The 25618-nt window shown below is 40.9% G+C and overlaps 1 protein-coding gene across 4 annotated transcripts in view; it reads left to right on the plus strand.

The window, feature by feature from the left end:
- Positions 1-25618, plus strand: part of FGGY (FGGY carbohydrate kinase domain containing) — a gene marked incomplete at both ends in the record, with an annotated part of 387201 nt that overhangs the window by 206481 nt on the left and 155102 nt on the right. For all 4 annotated transcript variants that reach the window (XM_080692605.1, XM_080692604.1, XM_080692607.1 and 1 more), the window contains one exon: positions 1439-1542. In XM_080692605.1, coding sequence (XP_080548731.1) covers positions 1439-1542 — 104 coding nt within the window. The remainder of the gene's footprint in view (positions 1-1438; positions 1543-25618) is intronic.

A 25618-nucleotide genomic window follows, 5' to 3' on the forward strand; every position in this document is an offset into this window, starting at 1 on the left:
AAATTACCAGTGCTCCTTCTATTGGGAAGTCTAGTGGTGCATGAGAACATTCTACAGGGAGATCCCTTCTTTCCTGGGAGATCCAGGAAGCCCTTTCTGAGAAAAATAGCATCTGAGTTAGGAATGAATAGAAGTTAGCAGATAGGAGGAGGGATGGCAACCTAGGCAGAGGGAAGGGTGAATGCAAATGTCTTCAGGGGCCCAAGAGACTGAAAGCAGGGTGATACGCTGTGCTGATGTGTAGAGCCGATGGGGTCAGTGGTAGCTTTTCTCTCCCACATCCAAGGGCCTGAGCCCTCCCCAGCACCTCTCACCTGCCTCCTATTGCAGTTAGGCATAGTTTATTGTTTGTGGCTCCCATATCATGCCTAGGATGTTATGTTATACACAAAAATGTTTGTCGGCTAGTTGAATCAATGAGGGCAAATAGCTCTAATTAGCTCTCTAATCATATTTGGAATTTTACTTGGCTAGCAAGTACCAAAGAATGCAGTATGTGCAGTAAAGCCCGAGTTTCTGCCATTTATGAGAAACTCTGCTGCATGCCGTTCTTTAACAGGGACTCACTCTTAGGTGCCCTCTCTTTCAACTTAGAGTTCTGCAGTCAGTGGAAGTTAGAATGGTGACCGAGGGAGGCCAACAAGATTCAGTATTAACATATGACCCTTGCTTTTGCCTTCTCTGAGAGTGAAATGTGATACATGAAATCAGATTCCCTCGGGCTCTGTTCCTTACTGGCAGTGCAACTTTGGACAAGTCACTTAGCTCTGTTCTCTGTGGACCTTGGTTTCTTTCTCTTTTTTTCTTTTTATTTATTTATTATTTATTTTTTGTCTGTTTATTTGTTTTGGTGCTGAGGCTTGAACCCAGGGGCTTTCTACCTCCAAGCTACAACTTCGGCCCTTTTTAAATTTTTTATTTTGAAACAGGGTCTCACTAATTTCCTAAGAGTTGTCTGGAACCTACAATTCTCCTCTCAGCCTCCCAAATGCTGGGATCATAGGTGTGGGCCACAAAGCCCAGCTTTGGTTTCTTTTGTGATGTCTGCCAATGAATTAATAACATCTACTTGACAGCATTACTATTAAATTAAACTGCCCTGTAAATACACAGCCTAGTGCCTGGCATTTAGTGAACACCAAAACAACTGATAGCCACAGGTTTTGATACATAAAAAGTGCTGTTATTATCTCTATCACAAGCCAGGATGGTCTATGTGGACGAGAATGAAGCGAAAACAGAACATGTTTGCTAGTTTTCCCACGCCGGGCAGACAGATGTGCTCTTTTGGTTTCTGTTTGAAACTGGCCCCTGCATGGGACTCTTTCTCTCTGCTGTTTGGCTTCTAAAAAGTATTTCATGCTTGTTTTTAGTTGTCCTTCTATCTTCTTCTCTTCTTTTTTTTAAAGAAGATTTGTTTTGTTTTACTTTCTCATAGGAGTGATTGGAGCAGATGTGAGGGGTCACGGCCTCGTCTGTGAGGGACAGCCAGTGACGTCACGGCTGGCTGTCATCTGTGGAACGTCTTCTTGTCACATGGGGGTGAGTGCGCAGGGCACAAAAGCAACAGGACCATGTATGGTGGGAAGTAGCCCAGGGGGTGCAGAGCTGCTGGTTCTTCCACCCCTCCGCTTCCTCCTGGCTTCCCTTCCTGTCCTTGGGCTTCATTGATCCAGAAGCCCAGTCCTCCCTCCTACAGCCTTGCTTATATTTGCCAAGTCTCTTTTCAAGGACCTAATTCTTTAAAAGTATGAAAGGGTTGAGTCTCCTTTTGAAGCTACCCCAGCCAGAGAACCCAGGCGTAGCAAGAGAAGTCAGGCCCAAAGACGGCAAAGCTTCAGCCCCAGACCCATCTCTCCCTAAGGGGTAGCTGAGTCTTCCTTACAAAGGGGTGTCTGTTTTCCTTGGCTTCTGAGCTTTCTCTCCATCAATATAAATCCATCTCCCTGGGAGCATCCTGATGATCTATAGAATTAGGCTGCATATCATGACTCTAAAAGAACACTGATAAGCAATTTTCACTTTGTTAATTTTTCTCCACGAATTAATGGAAAGGCTTTCTCCAAGATTGCAGTTAAAATTTAGTGCCTGCCCTAAAATTTATATCTTCTTTAAATGCATGAGTCTGAAAGCATTCCATTTCGATAAGTACCCATTTCTACCATATTTTTATTTAAAAGTCATTACTCTGTTAAACTGAGATAGACGACTTCTTGGATTTTTCCCAGATGAGTACAATAGAGGGGAGAGAGTGGGGGAGGAGCAGGGAGATGAGCAGAGTCTAGCTGGACACAGCCCAGGGCAGCTTGTCTCTGCCGAGGAAAGAAATCATGTTCTACATGAAACTTGCTGGTAACTGTGGGGACCTCTGAGTCTTTTTTACTGGTAGATACCTCAAGTAGATGTTGAGGCATTTACTTATATATACTGATCCCTGTTCTCTAGTCCTGGCTGTGCTAAACATTAGGGAAACAGGGATGAAATAGGCTCTTCCATAAAAGAGAGAATTATAACAGATTTTACAATACAGTATGAAGACCCAAATACAGACACCTAGCATCTGCTCTGTGCCAAGCATTTTGCAAGGTGTTCTCACACCTGGCATTCCATCTTGCAAAGATGGCAGAGCCTGCCCGATTGCTTTCCAATCCCACTTCCTCTACCAGCTCAGCATGGCTCCTTGGGCAGGGTCCTTCAACTTTCTGGGCCTTAGATTTTCCTTCTGCAAAATGTGGAACAGCTGGGGTGTCTTCCCCATAGCGTGGGATTGAGTGATGCAGTGTAAAGTATTTCACATACAGCCCTTTGCAAGCACTGGCTCTTGATCGTCAACACAACAACAGTAGGGCAGTAAGGATACCGTGACTGCCTGCTGGGGAGGGATCCAGGGTTACAGAAATCTTCCTCAAGTGATGTTTGGGCTAGACTTTAAGGAAGCACCTTTCCTTGTCTGCTTGGTCTCTGGGCAAAGTGTGAAATGGAACTAACTTCACTTGGTTGGTAAGTCCCACATGTCTTCCCCTTCAGCAACCAGTGGTAAAGCTAAGCTGCCACTGGAGGAGCAACCCACAGGGGCCTCAGGTCTCCCCAGCAGAATGTGCCCCACAGCAAGCCAGTTCGTGGGTCCCTTGATGTGACTCTCTGCTTTTCCATGTGTCTCCACTGATCGCTGATGTAAACCTATTTACATCTTCCTCTGTTTTCAGGGGACACATCTGTTTTGGCTTTTCCTGTTCAGGCTGAGGTTCAGGCAGTTTCACCTCACTTGCTTCATTTCAGACTTCTGCACAGAAGCAGATGGAAATGAATGAGAGATCGCAGTGCCCCTTTATCAGTCTCACTCTCTTCACGGGATGGTGCGGACTTTTTCTAAGGCCATGAAAATATTAAGTTTTACAGCAGAGAACTGAGATCTTGCTCTGGATGGTTCCAAAGCTCAGTCTCCTTGCCACCAGGCTATATTGTGGCTGTTCACCGGTGCCTGCCAGGGCTGAGCGCAGGAGCTTCTGGGTCATCAGTTGGAGGCCAGAACACCAACTCCTGCAGTTTGCAACCCTGTGATCCCACTAGACCATTTCTCTGAGCCTAGGTTTCTTCATTCATCAAGTTGGTTAGGGGGAGTGCCTGTCTCAGAGGCTTGTTGGATAACATAACATCATGTCTGTAAGAACCTAGCAAGTGGGAGACACTCAAAGTGGTGAGGATTCTTATGAAACTTTCCCAGTGACATAAACGGCTCACATGAAGCAACTGTTTTGGCTTTAACGAATATGATGGGCAGCTGCAGTTGTTTGCAAGGACTAAGGACCATAAAAATGCCAGTTTATTATGTTGTGTGGTACTGGAATACAGTCCCCACCCCCACCCTGCTTTGTACTTGGGAGTGGGAAGAGACCTTCTGGGCCAAGGGGATTAATCACCAGCTTTAATGTTATGTCATGAGGGCGAGACTGTGGTCATGCTGGCATCAGAGAGTGCCTTTGATCTCCCTCAGGTGCTGGGAGCCAGCGAGCCAGCAACAATCGCACCTTTGTGAGGTCTAGGAGGCACAGGTCTAAGAAACACTCCCAGGGAAACTCAAGGACCCCCTTTGTTGTGGTTCTGGCAAGTAAAACTACCACTGTCAGGGAAAGTTTGCCAAACAGAACACAAGGACCAAAGGGGGCTGTGGGTTTTTCAAAAAGTGGTTTTCAACATGATCTAAAGATTCTTTTTTTCCTGTCTGCTCCCTTCTGATGTTCCAATTCAGTGGGTTGAGACAAAATTTCTAGGGTGCCTGAAAAGAATGAATGAATGAATGAATGAATGAATGAATGAGTGATCAATCAAGCAACTGAGTACTGGTAAAAAAACATTCTACCTCTGGACTCCTATTACCTCCAGGAATCTGGAAAGAAGAAAAAAAAGAGCCTGAGGTTGAACATAAGTCGTACTAATCAGGCCTTTGATATTTTAGAAGATACAAATGCACATTCATCTTTCTTGTTGATGATTTAATTAACAAGGGAAAAATGCCATTCTTTTTTTAACTCCATGAAAGCAGAGCTTCTTGTTCAGAGTTAATTACTACCAAGTCACCAAAACCCAGGATAACACGCAGTAGGGCTTAGCCAGAGGTGGAAAAGTCATGGGGTCAGACTGGGTTGATTTTGGTCACGGCTCCAGCACCCCTTTTCTAGAGCTGCCAGGTCAGGCTGTAACTTGGCAGCTTGTCCCCCACGTAGTGTGTCACCTGTGTGGTGGGGTAGGGAGCAGTGTTGATGAGGTGAGGCTCATAGTCAGCAATGCTGAGAGAGCCGGAAAGTGTGGCTAAACCTCTAAGTGCTTAGGAAAAAGGCTTCCCAGTCTTGAGTGAATGTGGACAAAGTGGTTCCCTGCCACCAAGTGGGTGAGAAGTCTCAAAGACATGGTCTCCTATGCCAGCCCGGTGCTACTGACTATGTGAATCTAGGGAAGACATGTCATCTTTCAGTACCTCTGTTTCTTCAACTGCTAATTATGGGCAATAGTTTTTTCCCCATAAAGTTATATTGAGAATTAAATTTGCAGTAATCTTTGTAAATAGGTTGGTACTATACCTGGCACAAAAATACCAGATAGTGGCATTATTATTATTAGAGATGATTCATTAAGGCTGGAATGATCCATGTTGTAGTGGGTTAGAATCAGAGACATCAGTATGAAGTCACATTTAGCTTAGCATTGTAAGCTAAGTAATATATATGTACATATAAGTAATATAAGTATTATATATGTACACAGGTTAGTAACCATACATGTACTTCCTAGCTCTGTCAGGTGAAGGAACTTAGAAATAAAACACCCCAGAAACCCATTGGAAACATACTTCATGCCCAGTTCTTGGTTTCAAATCCTCTTATCTAGTAAAGAACCATGGTGTCTTGGAGAAATGGTTGATGCTAGGATGGAGGCACAGAATACACCAGATAACAAAATACCCACAAGCCTGTACATTTTATAAGAAAAGAGATTTATTTAGCTCACATGGTGCTGACATTGGCTCAGCTCCAATGAGGACTTCCTTGGCCAGGTCACCATGTGGCAGATGGTACTATGCATGGGGAGAGAGAGAGTGAGTGAGAGGGAGAATACGCCATGCGGCAAGAAGCCAGAACACAGAACACAGAGATTGGCTGTCTGGGCAGCACCTCTTAAAGGTCCTTCCACCTCTCAACATCACCACACTGAAGACCAAGCTACCAACACATATTCCCTTGGAGGACATATTCAAACTCTAGTCGAACCATCCTAAAGACACCACAAGGACTAATCACAAAATAACAATGCTGAATATTGCAGGCAAGCCGGGTGTGGTGGCACACGCTTGTAATCCCCACGCTTGGGAGGCTGAGACAGGAGGATCAAAGCCAGCCTCAGCTACTTAGTGAGGCTCTCAGCAATGTAGTGAGACCCTGTTTCCAAATAAAATATAAAATAGGTCTGGGAGTATAGCCCGGAGGTAGAAAACCTCTGGGTTCCACCCCCAGGACCACCAAAAAAATAAAAAAAATTGACTATTGCAGGCAAGACAAAAAGAGCACTAACTATATAGTTCCATTATTTAAATATAGTACAAACAAACCATGCAAAAAGACAGTGACAGAAAGCATATGGGTGGCTGCCTGAAAAGAGGGAGTGGGTTCATGAAGACCAGGTGAGCAGAATGACAGCAGGGTACAGGGAAGTATTTGGGGGTGAGGAGTATGTTTGTCTTGATTGTGTTGATATCTTCAAAATATCAAATCAATCATTTTAGATGTGTACAGTTTATCAAGTGCTAACTAGTGCTAGATAAAGCTTAATAAAACAGAAGAAGATACTGGAAACAATGAAAAACACTAGTAATAGTTTCTGCAGTCATTTATATAGTTTACTGTTTCACAGGAATTATTCTAAATATATCCATAAAATTATTTAGACTTCATTTTAGTAGACAGTAGGCAAGCAGTGTTAGTTTGCACTCTTTCCTTACTAACTCGATTCTCTAGGTCCTATGACATTCTCTTCTACTCTTTTGGTTTTTACATGTGGGTCTTATTGTTTTGGTTTCTGTCCTAGTTTTAGTGGTGCTGGGAATTAAACTACTGAGCTACGCTCCCCAGCCCTTTTTATTTTTTGTTTTGAAACAGGGTCTTGCTAAGTTGCTGAAAGCCTCATCAGGTTGTCAAAGCTGGCCTCAAAGCTGCAGTCCTCCTGTCTAATACTCCAAGTCCCGAGATTACAGGCACATGCCACCATGCCAGCACTTTACTTGTGTGTTAACAGCACCAACTGTGTCTCAGTGTCCTGTGGCTCCTGTAAGCTCATCACATCCAGCAGAGCACTGGGCACCTGGCAGATGCAGTTATTGGGTTGCACAATTGACTTTTCCTAAGGAAGGGTACAAGTGCTTATATTTTCCTATCATCTCACTTCTTTATTATCCACCGGTGTCATCATTTATCATCTGTTTCTGCTGAGAGTGGCTGACTGACCAAGAAAAGACCCACCTCAAGTCTAAGGTGCAATGAGTCTCTTCCCCCACCTCCACCTGCTGCTCCACTAGGGAAATAAGGAAGTTCATTTGACCTCTCTGGGAAGTAAGGTTTTCACCAAAAGCTTTTGCTTCAGCAGGCCTTGGTGAGAAACCAGCCTCTCTCTTCTTTCCTTCCGCCAGAATGATGAGACACAGGCTACGGAATGGGTGAGCAGTAGGCACATATATTTTGTGGGAATTTGGGTACAGGGATTTCAAATTCGATTTTCTCCAAGGCCTCATGGGAACTGTGAAGTTAGGGCCAGGTCACTGCTAGACCACAGGGATATCCTTCTCTCTGCATCCCGGTCTCCCCAACCACTGCTTTTCAGGAGGCCACCAAACCTTATTATAGCCATAAAAGTAAACAGCATCACTGTCACCATCTCCCCCTGGGAGGAGAGTTTTTATGATTCTCCTTATGTAATCTTCCTTCTTTCCCTGCTGCTCTGTGGTCAAGTACTGAGTTTGGTAATTTGAAGACATGCAGCTGACTTCCTAACTCATGAAGTCATTTTTGTATCTGTGTGGAAGAGCATGACATGAAAACCACATTGAATTGTTTTTCCCTTTTCTTATTCACCACTCATCTGTGTATGGGTGACTGGTTCTGTGGCTGCTGAGGGTTACCTCTCAGTTACAGAAGGGTCTGTGCCCTTCCAAGATATACTAGTCAGCCTTTCCATTGCTGTTACTGAAATGCCTGAAAAGAATAACTTAGAAAAGGGAAGGTTTATTTCCCTCACTTCAGAGGTGCAGTCCATGGTCAGCCAGCTCCAAGGCAGAGACTTCATTGCAACAAAGTGTGGCAGAGGAAAGCTGTTCAGGGCAAAGGAGAGGGAGAGGGAGAGAAAGAAAATAAGGGACCAGGGACATATATAAATTCAAGACCATGCCCCCAGTGAGTGACTTACCTCTTCCAGCTACACCCTATCTAGTAAATTCATTCCAATTATCAAGAAATTTATCCACCAATGAGATTAAAGCCCTGATTTAATTATTTCACCTCTCAACATCTTTGCATTGCCAATACATGAGCTTTTCTGGGGGACATTCTGTGTTCAAACTACAGCATAGGTGCATGGATGGATGGATGTATCGATGCAGAAGACAGCCATTGTGGATCCTCCTGAGCACATGAACTTATTTAGGCCCATACCTTTAGTCCGGGGGCATTAGTATTTTGCATTGTTGCTCTTTATTTGTTCATCCCTTTCTGTCACTCTTTGTATACTCCAAACCTTTGTTTTATATGTTAAACAAAATTTTACATTTCTTTGCCTCTAGAGATGGCTTTTACTTTTCCATTTAACCAGGGATTAAAGCATGTATGTATGTATGTATGTATGTATGTATGTATTTTATTTATTTACTTATTTATTTATTATTTATTTATTTATTTATTTATTTATTTTTGCAGTACTGGTGATGGAACCCAGGGACATTCTCCCTTAAAGCTACACCCCCAGTTCTATTTTTTATTCTTTATTTTGAAACAGGGTCTCATTGAGTTGCAAAAGGCCTAAGTGGTAACTAAGGCTGTCCGCAAATCCAGATCCTCCTGTCTGAGCCTCCTGAATTCTGGGATTACAAGTGTGCACCACCACACCCGGCTTAAAGCATGTATGTATGTATGTATGTATGTATGTATTATTGGTGGTACTGGGGATGGAACCCTTCTACCTCTGGGCTACACTCCCAGACCTATTTTATATTTTATTTGGAAACAGGGACTCTTAAGCCAGCAAGGCTGACTTCAAACCTGCACGATCCTCCTGTCTCTGCCTCCCAAGCGTGGGGATTACAAGCGTGCACCACCATGCCCGGCTTAAAGCATGTATTTAAAAAAAAAAGAAAACCTTTATTGAGCCAAGTGTGGTGGCACACACCTATAATCCAAGTGCTTGGGAAACTGAGATAGGAGAACAGTATATTGGAGACCACCTCAGCAATTTAGCAAGAGTCTCAGCAAACTAGACAAACACTGTTTCAAAACAAGAAAATAAAAAGGACTGGGAATGTAGCTCATAGCTAGAATGCCCTTGGATTCAATCTTAGCACCAAAATAAATAAGTAATAAAAATAAAATCTTTAGTGAACGCTAATGCAGATACCATTGATTTACCCCCCCCCCCCGCCATCTATTTTTAAAAGTTCTGAGTTTAGTAGTATTTGAGAAAGGGATTCAACACCCTTCTTTTAGGTTACACTGCGGGGTGATACCATCATGCGTTTCTAACTGCTTAAGGAGGTAATAGAAGGATATCACAACACAATAGATTTCCATTCACTTGTACTTAGCATTATAGTAGACACAGAGTAGAGGTCTGGTAAAAGTTGGATGGATACTTGGGCAGAAGAACAAACAAAAATACCACATAGCAACTAAGAAGGTTTCTTGAAGGACAATCATATTATATCAGTTTAATTTCCTTTTTTTGTTGAATGAAGTCTTCAGTGAAGGTGAAGCTTTATTCTGTCCTTGACTGCAGGCCCTTTCCACACGACACAGCAGCCATGCACTTCAGCCATACGATTCCATCCATGTGGGCACCGAGTTGCTCACTGGATCATACTTTGAGGCAGGCTGAAAATAAAATTATAAAATCAATTGAAAAGTATCAGCAGCATTCAGTTGCCAAGATTGTGTTTGGTTGGGCTTTTCAAACTGTAAATTTAGCTTTTTTAAGGATCTACATGATGACTAAGCCATGATTCTATTGATTGAAAGAGCATATAACTGGGAAGTTGTTTTTCAATGATTGATCAGCTACTTGATATAGACCAGCTACAAGACCCTTGTGATTTAGTTTTCTATTATTTGTCTACTTAATAAAATTAACTAAATGTTCCTCAGGTTTTTATGTAATCCCTAGCTGTGAGGTATACTATGATATTAGAAGATAGGGCTAGAGTTCTCTGTGTTTAGGGATATGACCCATGAAAATTAAGGGGAGCTCACAGAGAGTATCATTCTTCTGTGGTGTACAGGACACGCATTTGTATGGACCTGTCTATCCTGATAGGCACATAGTGAAGGCAGTCCTGAATACTAAAGTAGATGGCTTAGTTCTTCTAGTAAAATTCCCTTGGCAAATACCTGGCTTGCTGGTCATAGGAGATTTTGAGTGATCTTGCCCCTGCCTACGTCTCACCCCATCCCTTGCTGTCCCTCACCTTTCATCCCTATCTAGCTGGTCTGTCCACATATCCTTATCTCAATTCCCTGTGATCAAATATGTATGAGAATAAAGAATGATCATACACACACACACACATTATATATATATATATATATATATATATATATATATTGCTGGGGTAGCATTCATAGTCAAAAATAATTACAATAGCCGGGCATGGTGGCGCACGCTTGTAATCCCCGCACTTGGGAGGCAGAGACAGGAGGATCGTGCAGGTTCAAAACCAGCCATGCTGGCTTAAGTAACCCTGTTTCTCTCTCTCTCTCTCTCTCTATATATATATATATATATATATATGTGTGTGTGTGTGTGTGTGTGTGTGTGTGTGTGTGTGTATTATATTATATATATATATATAATAGATCTGGGAGTTTAGCCCGGAGGTAGAAGGGTTTCCAGGAACCCCAGTACCACCAAAAAAAATTAAATAATTACAATATATGTACAGTAAAGCTTATGATTATTCACACAAAAAGTTTAAATAGTGCTAAACAGTTTGAACCATCCAGATGAGATCTTACCATCAAATTAATCATCTAGCTGGGCGTGGTAGTGCACGCCTGTAATCCCCGCGCTTGGGAGGCGAGACAGGAGGATCATGCAGGTTCGAAGCCAGCCGCTCTGACTTAAGAGACCCTGTTTCCAAATAAAAAGTATAAAATAGGTCTGGGAGTGTAGCCCGGAAGTAGAAGGGTTTCCAGGAACCTCAGTACCACCAAAAAAAAAAAAAAAAACTTTAATCATTTAAAACCTTTTGGTATCTGGAATGCTTCAGGTGAAATATACTAAACCTGTACTTTCTCTTTTTGAAAAGAACCTATACTTTCCCATTGGTCTGGCTTTTAGGCATGTTGTTTTCTCTTCATGGAATGACCATGTCTTTCTTCTATCTGTTGCGTGGTATCTTCACAACATCATCAGCATTCTAACACATACTTCTTGAGCACTTGCTATGTTATTTGTTACTACCAGCAAATTCTCTGGGGTGGTTTTCATTGTATTGCCAGATTTGAAGTGGTCACAGAGTGTTGCTGAGGTTGCACAGGAACCCCAGAGCCTATGTTCTTAGTCACTATGCTATCATTAGCCTGTGTCTTCTGCAAGGTCTCAGTCCAGGTGTCACCTCTGTGAAGCTGCTTCTCATTTTGCACCACTCATAGTTGATTGTGCCACCTCTGAGCCTTCCTGGCCCTTTGTGCAGAGATCTAGTGCAGCATCTGTCACTCCTGACTTCCCCATAATCCTGAATCTTTGAGCAGTTGGGAAGAGTCTACTTTAATGCTACATCTCTAGGGCATATAGTAAGTATTCCACACATGGTTTATAATGTAGGTAACCCAAGGAGATGTGGCAATAGATAAATAATGTGTACTCTTAGTGAAATAGTAAATACCAAATCATAAATTCATGGATGTAAAATGTAGATTAAAATGAGAAAGAAGGAAAGAAAGAATGAAAGGAAGGAAGGAAGGAAGGAAGGAAGGAAGGAAGGAAAAGGGAAGGACAGAGGAAGGAAAAAAAGAAACAGGCTACTACTTAGGGTTTTGCATGGTTTATAAAGAAAAGGAATTTGTTGGGACAACAGTTTAAAGATCCACAAAGAAGATGTTAATGCTTAAGAATAACGAGAGCTTAGATTTAATATATACTTACCATGTGCTGCTTTCTTTCCTAGGCAATCTGTATATAGAATTCTAATTCTCACAACAGATATGTGAGACTAATTTTAGAATCTCCATGTGGGTAAAAATCACAACTTTACGAGAAGAGAAGATGTAGTAACTATATTTTATATCAGAATAAAGGGTAATACTAATATATCTTGATTAAACAAAAGTTAAATGTTATTAAACACTGCTAGCATAATTAAATCTCCCGATCGATTGCAGTTTCCTATCTGAGGAATGCTAGAATAGAAGTCATAGATTGCAGGCTTGCACATGGTCTCTGATGCATTCTTTGAAGATGTTAACATAGTACCCAAGTGCTGTCCTCAAGACTGCATTTTTGAACTGTGCTTTTGAAGAAAGCTTCTGGAATCTGAGAGGAACCATAGCCATACATAACTTGAATGCATAAGATAAAGTGGGCCCAGGAGCAAAGCTAGGATTGATTGAGGGATGGAGTGATTCTGACTACTGCAGAGAACTCTTAGGGATTGGCTCAATTATTTTCTTAATTATAAAAGATTTTGTGATCATAAAAGGACTTTGTCTTGGTGCTTTGGAGCATATAAAATACCACATGTAATTTGATGCTTGGATTAACAAAGCCAGGCAGTCAGAGGAGGGGCTGTCTTCTTTTATTCAAAAGATGCTCATAGAAGCTAAGTAATTTGTCCTAGGTTCCACAGATCATAAGTGATAGGGCTAAGACTCAGATACATATCCCAGACAGTCTTGCAACCAGTGAAAGTCTGGTTTGTTACAAGAAGGGCTCGTGGTTCCATGTCATGGATTGTTATTATGACTAAATTCTGCATTGTAGTTCTCAACTAACATCCATAAAAAGTACCCAGGGAACCCCTTTTAAAAATGCAACCCCTCAGGTTCTTATTCCAGAGGGTCTCTAGTAAGTCTTGAAGAAGCAAGAATCTGTGATTTTATTTTACCTACTTACTTCCTAATTTACTTATTTATTTGGTACTCAAATTGAACCCAGAGCCTTGAGTATGCTAAAGCATATACTCTACCACTGAGCTATATGCTAGCCCCAGAATCTGTACTTTTTTTTTCTTTTTCTTTTTCTTTTTTTTTTTAGTACTGGAGATGGAACCCAAGGGCTTTCTACCTCTGGGCTACATTCCCAGACCTTTTTTTTAAAAAATTTGGAAACAGGGTCTCACTAAGTTGCTGAGAGCCTCACTAAGTAGCTGAGGCTGGCTTCAAACCTGTGTGATCCTCGTGTCTCAGCCTCCCAAGTACTGGGATTACAAATGTGCGTCACCATGCCCGGCTTAAACTGTACTTTTAATGTTCCGAGGTGACTAATGAAGGATTTTCAGGGGGGAAAAAATGCTTTCAGTGTCTTCAGAGCAGCAGTGTTGGCTTTCTAATTGTTTCACCATTGCTTAACAGAGAGCACCTGTATATAGGCTTTATTGTAAATGTATTAAGAGAGAAGTAAACAAATGTAAAATTCATGTAAAAAGAAGGAAATCAATTTGGAGAGTCAACCTGATGGGCTTGGGATACACTAATGAGAGGGCCTCTTAAATCCCCATCCTTCAAAGAAGGTGTCTTTTGAAAGGTTAGGTACAGATACTCTGAGAAGCTGTGACTTAGACAGATTACCTGGTAGACTCTGCTAACAATTTAGACATTGTAAAATTTTTTATTTTTCTTATGAAACAATGAAAGATCCTATTTTCATCTCTGTGCAGACAAACCCTGAAACCAAAGCACAAACACACCAGGGCTCAACAGGAAACCACAGAGGCCTAAGATCTCTCAGTGTAAATAGGAAGTCAGAGTTTACTTTTGATCCAGCAATGCGTAGTCAAAGCTCAGAGTTTCATTCAGCTCTCTGCCCATCTCTTCCTTGGGCCCAAGAACAGATGAAAGATGATGCCACCTGGGTAGAAGCATTCGAAATGTTTGTTCTCATCAGGACTGGGAGCAAGCTTCTTTTGTTTGTGCTGGCGAATAATTTGGGACACAGGTGTGGTTTGGACTTGAAAGCATTAATTGATCTCCCCAGTTTCCCAGCAGTGTTATTTGAAACCTTATATTTCTCCACAAAGAAATCTTAATCCACATGCATTCAAAAAACATTTACCCTCCCTCGTATATGTATATGTATATGTATATGTATATGTATATGTATATGTATATGTATACATATATATCCCGTCTTTGGACATTGGGGTCCAGGTGTGTAGTAGTAGAATATTAGCAACACTTAATTTGTATTTTGTGTTCATTGGTTCGACATTTATAATCTCATTTGATTATGACTATTGATTAATATATTGGGAAATAACAAATAAGATATAAATGATCATAACCATTTTTATTTTATTTATTTACATACTTATTTATTATGGTGCTGGGGATTGAACTCAGGGGCATTCCTTCTCTAAGCTACACTCCAGACTGGATTTATTTTTTTATTTGGGAACAGGGTCTCACTTAGTTGCTGAGGCTGGCTTCAAACCTGCCATCCTCCTGTCTCAGCCTCCCAAGTACTGGGATTATAGGCATATGCCACCACATCTAGTTTGATCATCACCGTTTTGAGGTAATAAAAATGTGGTGTGTAGGAAAGACATGGGGTTGAGGATTTGATACACAGACCTACTTTCACATCCAGACTACTTAAGCCTTTTTTGGCCACTTTTTTTTTTTTTTTTTTTTTTTTTTGCAGTACTGGGCATTGAACCCAGGGGCATTCTAACTCTGATCTACACCTTCAGCCATATTTTTTATTCTTTATTTTGAAACAGGGTCTTACTGAGTTTCAAAGGACCTCACTAAGTAGCTGAGGCTGTCCGTGAACCACTATCTTCTTGTCTCAGCCTCCCAAATACTGGGATTACAAGTGTGCTTTTAATTCAGCCAATAGTTTAAAGAATCTACTGTGTCAGGAACTAGACTGAAAATTGTGAGTAGTAGACTTAGACCTTACAGCATATTGGAGGAGATGGATGCCATGCAAGCAAACATGTATAACTATAGACGTTGATAAGTGCTTTGCCTCTATCCCCTGCTGGTGGACTGGTTCAGTCACTTTAGAAAACAGATTTAAATATGCATATGTCCAAAGGCGAACCAATTTCATCCCTAGTAAAAACCTGCAGAAATGATTACTCCTATGTATCTATGCATGCCCCCAAATAATACAAGATTAGTCTTAGTATCATTTTTCATTATAGCCTCAGACTTGAGCAACACAAATCTCTATAAGTAGTAAAATAAATAACTTGTATTATATTCATACAGCACTATGCATGTTTCAATGAAGAAACTACATCAACATATAGTATGGATGAATTCAACAATTTTAAGTGAAAGAAATACATACAGAATTATTTCATTCATAGATTATGGAAAAAGAAGCAAAACAGATAGTACATTTTAGGAATATCCAAAGGCCCTAAGTCTAGAAAGACAAGCAAAAGGATAATTGCCATAGATGTCAGAGCCCTGCTGAACTTCATGGCCTAGGGTGCTAGCCAGAGAAGGAAAAATCACCTTCAGAGGGGATTTGGGGAACAGCTATATTTGGTGAACGATACTTAAGATTTACCAGCCTTTAAAATGTCCCTATACTTATACACTGCTCTGTGTGTATAATATATAACAGCTATATAACAGAAGACCCACCATGGGAACAGAAAGTTGGGTACAGTTTAGATGATCGGTAAGGCTTCTGAAAGACAGTGGTGTTTGAACTGAGAAATTCTTTTTATTTTTTATTTATTTACTGGGGATATTACTGGGGATGTGTGTGTCACTGGGGATATGTTACTGGGGATGGAGCCAAGGGGCATTCTACCTCCAAGCTACACTCCCAGGCCTTACTTTTTAGTCTTTTATTTTTGAAACAGGATCTCACTGAGATTTGAAGGGTCTCCCTAAGTAGCTGAGGGTGTTCCTGAACTACACCTCCGGAATGCTGGGATTCCAAGGGTACGCCACTACACCCAGCTGAACTGAGAAACTCTGACAAGGCCACTAAGCATGGAGACCAGTCGGGAGGAAGGAACATTGTGTGTGAATGTGATTGGTGATTAGAAAGAACTAGTCAGGAAGGGAACACCATTGAGTAATGGGAAGGAAACTGGCAGCTTTGGTGTGTGGCAGTAGGGAAGGGAATACAAGACATGGCTGCAGAAGCAAAGAGGGGTAGAATGCGCTGGGCTTATAAACCTTTTGGAGATGTCTGTTCTTTCATTTTAAGAGAAACTAGAAGGGTTGAAGCATTGTAACTAACGGAGTAGGACTTGCAAGGAATAAAAATAATTGCCATTTGCAGATGCGATTAGAAAGACAATGACAGAGACCAAAGAGAAGGAGATTGGAAATTGAGGTGAGAGAGCATGGTAGCTTGCCTGTGGAATGGTGGGGGAGATGGAGAGACATGGAGATGTTTTAAAGATATATAGAGGAGCAAATTTCTAGCTCCCTCATGGCACCAAAGGCTGCCAGCAGCCAAGGGAGCCAAGAGACGAGAGAGCAGCAGGCTCACAGACCTACCTGAGACAGACTGGACTTACAGGAGAGAAACTTCTTTTTTTTTATTTTAGTTTGCTGAAAAACTTCTTTGGTAACATCATCTACTAGGTTTTTATGTGAAGTGTTTTTCATGTTTTGCCCTTGGCTCTTATCAAAGATTTTCCAAAGATGTAGTCATGTGTATACAATATTAGTTCTGCACTAAAATTAAGAGAGATTCTTTAAGAAAAAAATACCCTGTACTTATTCTTCAAAAATACAAAGAATGTAAAAGATAAAAACAGATTCAATAAGGGTTCTAGATTAAAGGTGTGACAGGGCATGTGTGATGTTGAATTGCATACTAGTTTGGAGAACCATTGTATTTGTTGCTATAAAAGACATTCAGTAGACAACTGAGAAAATTTTAACAGTCTATAGATTAGATGACATAATTGTACCAATGTTTATTTATTGATAATTGTATTACACAAGAGATTATCTTCATTTTTAAAAAATATATACACTGAAGTATTTAAGGGTAAATGGGCATTATATCTGCAACATACTTCAAAAAATAAAAATTTTTTACACATGTGGATATTTATACAATAGGAACAGAATGTGCATGCAAAACATTGAAGGAATCTGGGTGAAGGATATACAAGTATTCCTTGTACTATTTTTCAACCTTTCTGTGTGGTTTTATTTTTGAATAATATTTTATATATCAGAAAGGGCAAAGAAAGGAAAGGAAGGAGGGAGGAGCAAAGGAAAAAAGGAGGAAAGAAGGGACCGCAGCTTTGCGAAGGTCGTTTCCTTAACCACCCTGTATAAAAATCCCACTTGAAATTTTGATTGGAATTTACTGTTTGGAAAAGTATATTTAATTTGAATTTGTATCATTTTTCTTCCAGCAATAAGAGCTATACAGCTGATCATATTTTCTTGTGTCTGGATGATAGGAAGCTATAGTTGCTGATGATACATTATCACAAACTTAGTGGCTTGAAAAACATGTATTTATATTCTTTTGGTTCTGGCTGCTAGAAGACCCAAATCCTTTCACTAAGCTGAGATCAGGATCCTGCAGGCCCTGCTCCCTCTGGGGGTTCCTGGCCTCTTACTGCTGTGGTGGCTGCTGGCATTCCTTGGCTGGTGGCTGCTCCACTTCAAGCTAAGCTTCTGTGGTCATTGCCCTCTTCTCACTGTGGTCCTATGTCCCTTTGCCTTTCTTTTAAAGGCAGTTATGGCTGCATTTAGGCCCCACCTGCATAGTCAAGGATTATCTTCTCATCTCAAGATCCTTAACCACATGTGCAGGTCCCTTTCTGATCATACAAGATTACAGTCGCAAGTTAACTTAAAAAGCCCAATGATTTAATGTGGCTTGGATACTCAGTGAAGCCTTCTGATATATTGGTTGGGAAAAATGTAGTCCAGGCAGGGAGAACAGTATGAACTTTATCTATGAGATTATAGCATCTGAACATTTTGTTTCTCTTCCCTTCTTTATATCTTTTTGGTTGTTATTAATTTTATCTAATTGTACTTGCTGGGGCCTTCAGCACTGTGTTGAACAGTTATGGTGATAAAAAAGCATTCTCCTCTAGTTCCTGATCTTAAAGTGAATGTGTCAAAATTTCTCAATGAGTATATGTCGGAGATTTTAGAGATGGAGGTGTGTGTGTGTGTGTGTGTGTGTGTGTGTGTGTGTTCTTATGAAACCGAGGATATGATTCTCTGCAGCACTCAAGGTACATGGTCAATAGTCTGTGCTGGAATAACTGCTGAAGATCTTGATTGAATGTCTCCATTCCACCACCACGGAGCTCTGTCACTAGATTGTACAGGAGTTGTTGACACCCATTGTATTATCAGTGTTTAGCACAGACCCTGGCACCTAGTCATTCATTCAGTATCCATTGAGTTAATGAATAGGAGGGACTTAAGAAATATTTGTCGAAGTCTAGTAAAGTCTTTTTTTTTAGTGGGCCCAAACCTAGCCCTTTTCTCTTCCTTCATTTACTGATTGGGGCTCATACAGCTCCCATTTATACTTCCTTTCCCTACCTGTCCTGGTCAGCTGGTCACTTGACCTGTGAATAGATAAATGAATCAATGAATCACAGAGCATTCAGCTGCTCCCTAAATAATCTTTACCCCTAAAGATTATAAATTTTATCTGAAATGAAGCCAGGTGGTAAAACCTGATTTAATCAGGGCAAAAATAAAATAGGCCTTGATGCAATAATTGCTTATTTCATTTTCTCCTTAAACTTGGCCATTCATTTCATGTCACAGTCTCAATTTATATATATTGTCTGTGAAGCACTGACACTTAAAATTCTGAATTAAGATGAAAATATTCGCAAAAGAATTGTCTTAGTGTGCAACAAGAGGGCTCAGAATTCTAATACTAACTTGGGAAGGGGATGGGTATAGTTCCAAGCTTACAACTGAACTGCAAAAAGACAGTGTTGAGTGCCTAAGGAATACTGTATATGGTAAAGGATGTGTGTTGGTGAGTAGTGAGGGAGGTTGGTTATCATAAGACAAGCAAGGTAAGAATATCTTAGGAGTTTTAAATATTTCATGATCACTCTAATTTGTAAATGCACTTCTCATTTCAAAAGATATTTCTTTTAATAAGGTAGAGTAAGTCTCAGTGACTAGAAATTGATTATTTTCTTTCCTGACTTGGAACTCTCTGCCCAGAATACCTTCAATGTCTTCCCATTGCCTAGAGGGGAAAAGTGAATTTATTTAGTCCTTGTCATTTCTGTCTGCCTCCTCTCCCTCCACCACCTCACTGCAGCTATATGTAATAGGATCCTACCATAGGGATCTTCCTTCCTGACTTGGACTCTCGAAAAGGCCTCAGAGACCAGAACACCTCTGCAGACTTTCTAAAAGCCTGTTGAAGTTGCCTTCACAGGCACCCTGGAGATGTCAAAGGGAGGTGGAGTCAGAGATGAGGTGAGAGAACAAGGTTAGGTGAGCCATCTCTGTACCTGAGATAATAAAGCAAAAGTGAGGGCACAGGATGTATACCCATCAAAGACAAGGAAAAGGTGTGTGTGTGTGTGTGTGTGTGTGTGTGTGTGTGTGTGTGTGTGTGTGTCCAGCCCAAGGGAGCCACTGGGGAAACATTAAAAGACTTCCATCTAAAAAGATCAAGTGGAAGAGTGGTAGGATCTTAGCAGAGGGTCAACCACATGAAGGCTGGTGCAGAGAGGGAGTCGTGAGTAGACCGCTACTGGGAGAGACAGCCGACCTCAGACCTGCTACTCTGGGGTAGGAGGAGTCTCCATGAAGGACATGGCAGTGAATTCGCAGAAGCCTCTGTGAAAACATCATATTTGGATATATGTCACACCCAGAGGACAGATTGAAGCCAGATCACAACCATGTCATCCAGGAAGTCATCTGCTGTGTGGATGTGTCCAGGGCTCCGGGCAGTGGCCAGCTGGCCAGCAGACGGGAAAGTAGTGCAAGGGAAGAGAGAAGTTGCCTCTTTTACAGGCATTACTCTAGGCTATTAGAGGAGAAACTTCCAACAATACAGGATGAGGGCTTTGTTATGACAGTGGTGTGTGCACATTCAGCTATTATAGCACATCTGAGGTAAAAGAGCAAAACGTAAAGGCACAGAGATGTATATCCACCAGACAAGAGTTGTATATCCACCTGAGGACTTTTACTATTGGAGGTATAGAAGTACTACACTATGGATCTCCCTGATATTTCACTCCAGGATTGAGGAAGAACAGTTCAGGGAACAAATGCATCAGGGAGCGGAGAAAAGGATAACGCTGTTTTTAACTTGTGCATTCATTTCAGTAATAGTTCCTCAATGAATCAGGACATGTATGAGGCCAGCATGCACCTCCCTCTCCTGTGCCAACAGCTCTTTTTCTCTACTTAATTATAGAAAAGTGAGCCGAGCATGGTGGCGCACGCTTGTAATCCCCGCACTTGGGAGGCTGAGACAGGAGGATTGCACAGGTTCAAAGCCAGCCTCAGCTACTTAGTGAGACCCTGTCTCCAAATAAAATATAAAATAGGTCTGGGAGTATATCCCAGAGGTAGGAAATCCCCTGGATCAATACACACACACACACACACACACACACACACACACACACACACACACCATGCTCCTATGAAAGAGAAGGTGAGGGAACCACTTTTAACCCATATCCCACTCTCCTGCTCCCTCAAGAGTTGTGCACAGTGTCCTTCCCTTCCTTTTGCTCTGTCTTGAGGCCATTCAGACACTTGTACAACTACTCCATGAAAATAACTCTTGAGTGTTTGTTCAGTCACCAATAACTTTCATGTCACCAAGTCCCAGGACACACCTCATCCTAGTGGATCTGTGGGCTCACTCGAATGCACCCTTGACAGTTGAGCCCACCTGCGTTCCAGAAATCTGTCTTGTTTGTTCTCCTTTACTGGACGCTTTGATCTCATCTAATTCCTTTCTATCACCACAGTTGCTAAATTGTGGGAAGCCTTAAGCCTTTAAGCCTGTACCCAAGACCTCACCTCTTTAGTGACCTCATAGAGACTCTCAGCTTTATTTTTTTCGATTTTTATTGGTGCATTGTAATCATACATCACAAATTTCAGAGTGATAGAGACACATGTGCACAGCACTTGGTGAGCTTCTCTTGGGCTCCCATCCCGCTCCCTCCCCTTTTCCTTACATTATATTGAGATTGGAATTGATAATTTTTCATATGTACACTTTGTCAATTGGAGTGTTTCCTTCATCAAATCTCCCTCTCCCCATTCATCTCCCTCCCCTAAACTCCTTCCTCATTCCACTGGGTTTTCTCCTTTTTCATTTGGAATTTCTTTTTTTTCTTCACAATTTCTCCCCAGCTTTCACATATGAAGGAAAATACATGACCCTTTATTTTTTGTGACTAGCTGATTTCTCAGCCTAATAATCTGTTTCATTCATATTTCTGCAAATGACATAATTTTGTTCTTCTTTATGACCAAGTAGAATTTTATTGTATATATATATATAATCATATAATTTTATAATTTATTCATCTGTTAATGGACACCTAAGCTGGTTCCATAATTCTGCTATTGGGCATTGTGCTGCTATAAACATAGATAGGCTTGTATCTCTATAATATCTTAGTTTCAATATCTTTTGAAAGATATTCAGGACTGATCATTGTAGATCATATGGTAGTTCTATTCCCAGTCTTCTGAGAAACCTCCGCACTGATCACCAAAGTGGACACCTAAAAGCTGAATTCCTAATTCCTCTCACTCCCTGAAATATCTTCCTTTCACTATCTTTCTAGAACAGTAAAGAGCAGCAGTTTCCCTGGCCAGAACACTTTGAAAGCATCTTTTACTTCTGATCTTTTTTCATATTCTACTCTAGCCCATCCTGCCCTGGAATGGAGCTTCTGATTACATTTCACCTATATCGAGTTTGTTGATTAAGACTCTGTAACCACCATGTTGTGCAGCCTTATAGCCTCTTATTCTTTTTTGATGTTTAGGCTTTGGAGATGACAGACTAAGCAATGGCAGGCCCTTCTCATGTTGTAGTATTGCAAAGTAGCTGTCTTTTAAAGTGGATGCAACAGTATAAATCCTAAATCTAAAATTTCAACCCTTCACTTCTACCACACACACTCATTTCCCTTTTTCTGTCTCTTTCTCCTACTGCTTCTTCATCATCAAAATCCCCCAAGTGCATATTACATATCAGTCATTTTCTGCAAGCATCTTTCATTTGCTGGTTAAGGAGAGAGCATATCTCTTTCATTGAGTGGCCTTTCTCATGAACATAGAAAGTGAGTAATTTTTCCTTCATTTGACCTATTCAGCAGTTGAAACGCCCCTGACCATTTATATTATAAAGCTAAATGGTGGTGGTCAATAATGAGCTTGATAAACTTTTCACTTAATTTATACATGGGGGGAAATGACATGAGCACATGACGTCATTTTATGTCTTTCCTGAAATGATTGGGGAAATGAGGCTCATCGGTCACCTTAGTTCTGTGCCTTCTATTAAGTTTTTGGCAAAGACATACTATTTTTATGATAAAACTCGGAAAATGAAAATTTCAGATGAACTAATGCTTTTTCTCATTTCTTCTTACTTCCTTCCCATTTTTTATTCCCTGAGACCATTTACTTGAGCAGGACTTTCATTAGGATTCCTAGTTGAGAACCTTATTATTGGACATTATGGGACATGAACAACAAATTATCTCATCATTTCTATGGAGTGAGATATAATGAATGATTTCTTGAATTGCTTGTTTATAAACTATGGTCACCAGCCTAAAGAGCCTTTTTTCTCTGAAGTTTTGACAGCTCCTCCTTTTGTGACCTTAGGCAAGATAGTCTCATCTTTCTTATAGTTACAATTAGCACTTTATTCTTATATCTGTTGTTGCACTTTGAGTATTTTATATTTAAAAAGTGTATTAATAACTGGTCATGGTGGCAGATACATGTAATCTCAGTACTTAGGAGGCTGAGAGAGCAGGATCACAGGTTCAAGATCAGCCCCAGCAACTTAGTGAAACTTGCAGCAATCTAGCAAGACCCTATTTTAAAACAAAACATAATTTAAAAAACAGGTAGGCATATAGCTCGGAGGCAGAATGCCTCTGGGCTCAATCTCCCATATCACAAGAATAAAGAATAAAAAAAATATAAATCATGTGTCTCTGCCACCAGACCTGGAACTCTGGAGGGCTATAACTGGCTCACTGATCTCTACTTGCCCAAGACCTGTCATGGTAATAGAACTACAGTCAAAACAGAAAGGATGTATTGAGCCACATTCTACCCTGTCCAGTTAGTAGAGTGGACACTTGTTCCATAACTGTTATGGTCAGGTATATTGAAATATATGTTGCTCTTTAATCCTTATAGTAGCCCTAATACATATTATTATTTCTGAGTTATTGATGAAAAAGAATATATTTATTACCCAGTTAGGAAGCAGCAGGCCTATCTTTGAAATCAAGTCACTGGGAGCCAAATTCTGTGTTCTTTTTATTAGAGCTTAAATAATCTTTTACATGCCCACTTATTTTTGTTTAGCTACCAACTCTGTAACAACATGAAAATTAATGCTATAACCATGATCATCCATTCAGCAAGCGGTTAGAATGGAAGACCAGAAAGAACTTTAAAGAACATACAATTTAGTCCTCTCATTTGCAGATGACAGAACTGAATCCCAGAGAGGTAAAGGTCTTGGCTGGCATTGCTCCTACGAGTCAAAGTGATGTTACTCTTCCCTCCCATTACTCATACAGTAATTGCTTTAAAATGCTTAAAAGTCAGGTGGCCCGGGCACAGAGGGGCCTGCGCTGACCTCTACAGCCCCAAGTTGCCCTGTTCTCTCTCACCCAGCCATGCTGCAGAGCTCAATGCCCAATGCAGTGGTCCTCCTCCATTTAGTATCCTGTCTGACTCCTACTCAGGCTTCACACCTTAGATCAGACATCTTACTGGAAGTTTTCAGGCTTGATTAGGTATAGTATCTTTGTGTTCCCATGGCACAAAGCTCTATCATGGCATGTATTTTTCCATGCTTGGTATTAGTTAACTACTTATGTCTTCCTTGCTCACATAGGTTTGAATTCCTTTAGGGCAGTTACTATGAATCATTCATTTCTATATCACTAGTGCCTCATACAGCCCAGGCACAAAGTTGGCTTTATGTTAATTTTAGATGAAAAAACACATTAATTCAGATATGTAGAGGGAAGAACACTGGAGATTGGAGTCTTGTTCTTTTTTTTCTTTTTGGTATTTTGGAGGTGTTATTGAAGGCTCTGCATGCTTAAGGATCCCAAGCATCCCATGCTCCAATGTCCCAAATACACACTGGTATCTCTAATGTTTGGATGCTATTCTTGACCTGTAGCAGTACCATCTGTAGGAAGGTGTGGGGTGGGATATGGAGGGCCCTCTTCGCCCCAAAAGGATGATCTTATAGTATCTCTTTATTGCCAAAAGTGGGGAAGTGCTTTCATGCCATTTTATGCTGTGTATAACTCTAAGTACAGCATTTTCATCTTACCAGAATCAATGCTTTTAACTAAATGGATGAGGTCCATCATTCTACAGAAGACCAATAGGATGATGGCTTCAGGGAAATACAAGGGTGTTTCAGACTTCTCTGAAACCACAGATGTTTCTTCCCAATATTATGTGAACAGAAAACTCACTGGCCTTATAAACAAAACTGAGGCTTCCTATTTTTGATATTGACACGTTCTACCTTAGTAGACTTGAGTGATTCCTTTGATATCAGAGCCTCCATTTTTCTATAAGAAAAAAGTGTCCTTTTTTATACTCTTTGAAGGTACCTCAAGAACTGTCCAACTAGTTGATTATGAAAGTTGCATAGAAATCCTCTATAAACTGGAAACTTCTTATGGACATCAACATGGGTTGGGAGGAAGGAAGCTTGGTGGGGCCACCTTTTATATGGGATATTTTCTCAATGGAATAACACTGCTGCCTTTGGCCATGTGCACACACCCTTCTACAGGGTGTTGGGCCAGGTTGGTGCCCCAGTGAAGGTCCAAATCTGGGTGGGATTTCTCACCAGGAAATCCTGAACAAAGAGTGCTTATGGATGGAACACAATTAAAACAGAAGCATCAGCAAGAGTCTAAATTCAAATGCAGACCTTCAAGCCAAGCTGTGTCATGAATGGGAAAAAAGAGAGATGAGGAGCTTGCCCAGGTATCTACTGAAGAAGAATATAAGCAGGTCTGGAGCAGTGACTACTGCTCCCTCCCCACCAATGTGTTCAAGGATCAACATTGGGTGATTCAAAAGTCCAAGATCACATTGGCAGGATTGGCATATTTAAAGCATGGAGAGGCAAAAGTTGATAGACTGATGGATTTGAAGAAGAGATGGACAGAATGAGGTGGCAGTGAAGGAATTTCTGGAGAAAGCCTTCTTCCTTTGTATGGAATTTCAGACTTCACAAAAGAAAAGAAACCACACATTCTGACACACTATGAAGCCATATGGAGCTGAGAGACTCTGCAGGGCCAGGGAGACCCAGCTCTGTGGGAAAAAGTTATGCAGTCAGTGACCACAAAAACTCTCAGGCAATGGAAGAGAGCATTATCATTTCTCATACAGTTACTTGTGAATCACAACAAACTGAAACAAACCACTGTGCACAATCAGCCTGGTAA

Source organism: Muscardinus avellanarius (assembly GCF_963383645.1).
Source record: "Muscardinus avellanarius genome assembly, chromosome: 3".
Taxonomy (NCBI): domain Eukaryota; kingdom Metazoa; phylum Chordata; class Mammalia; order Rodentia; family Gliridae; genus Muscardinus; species Muscardinus avellanarius.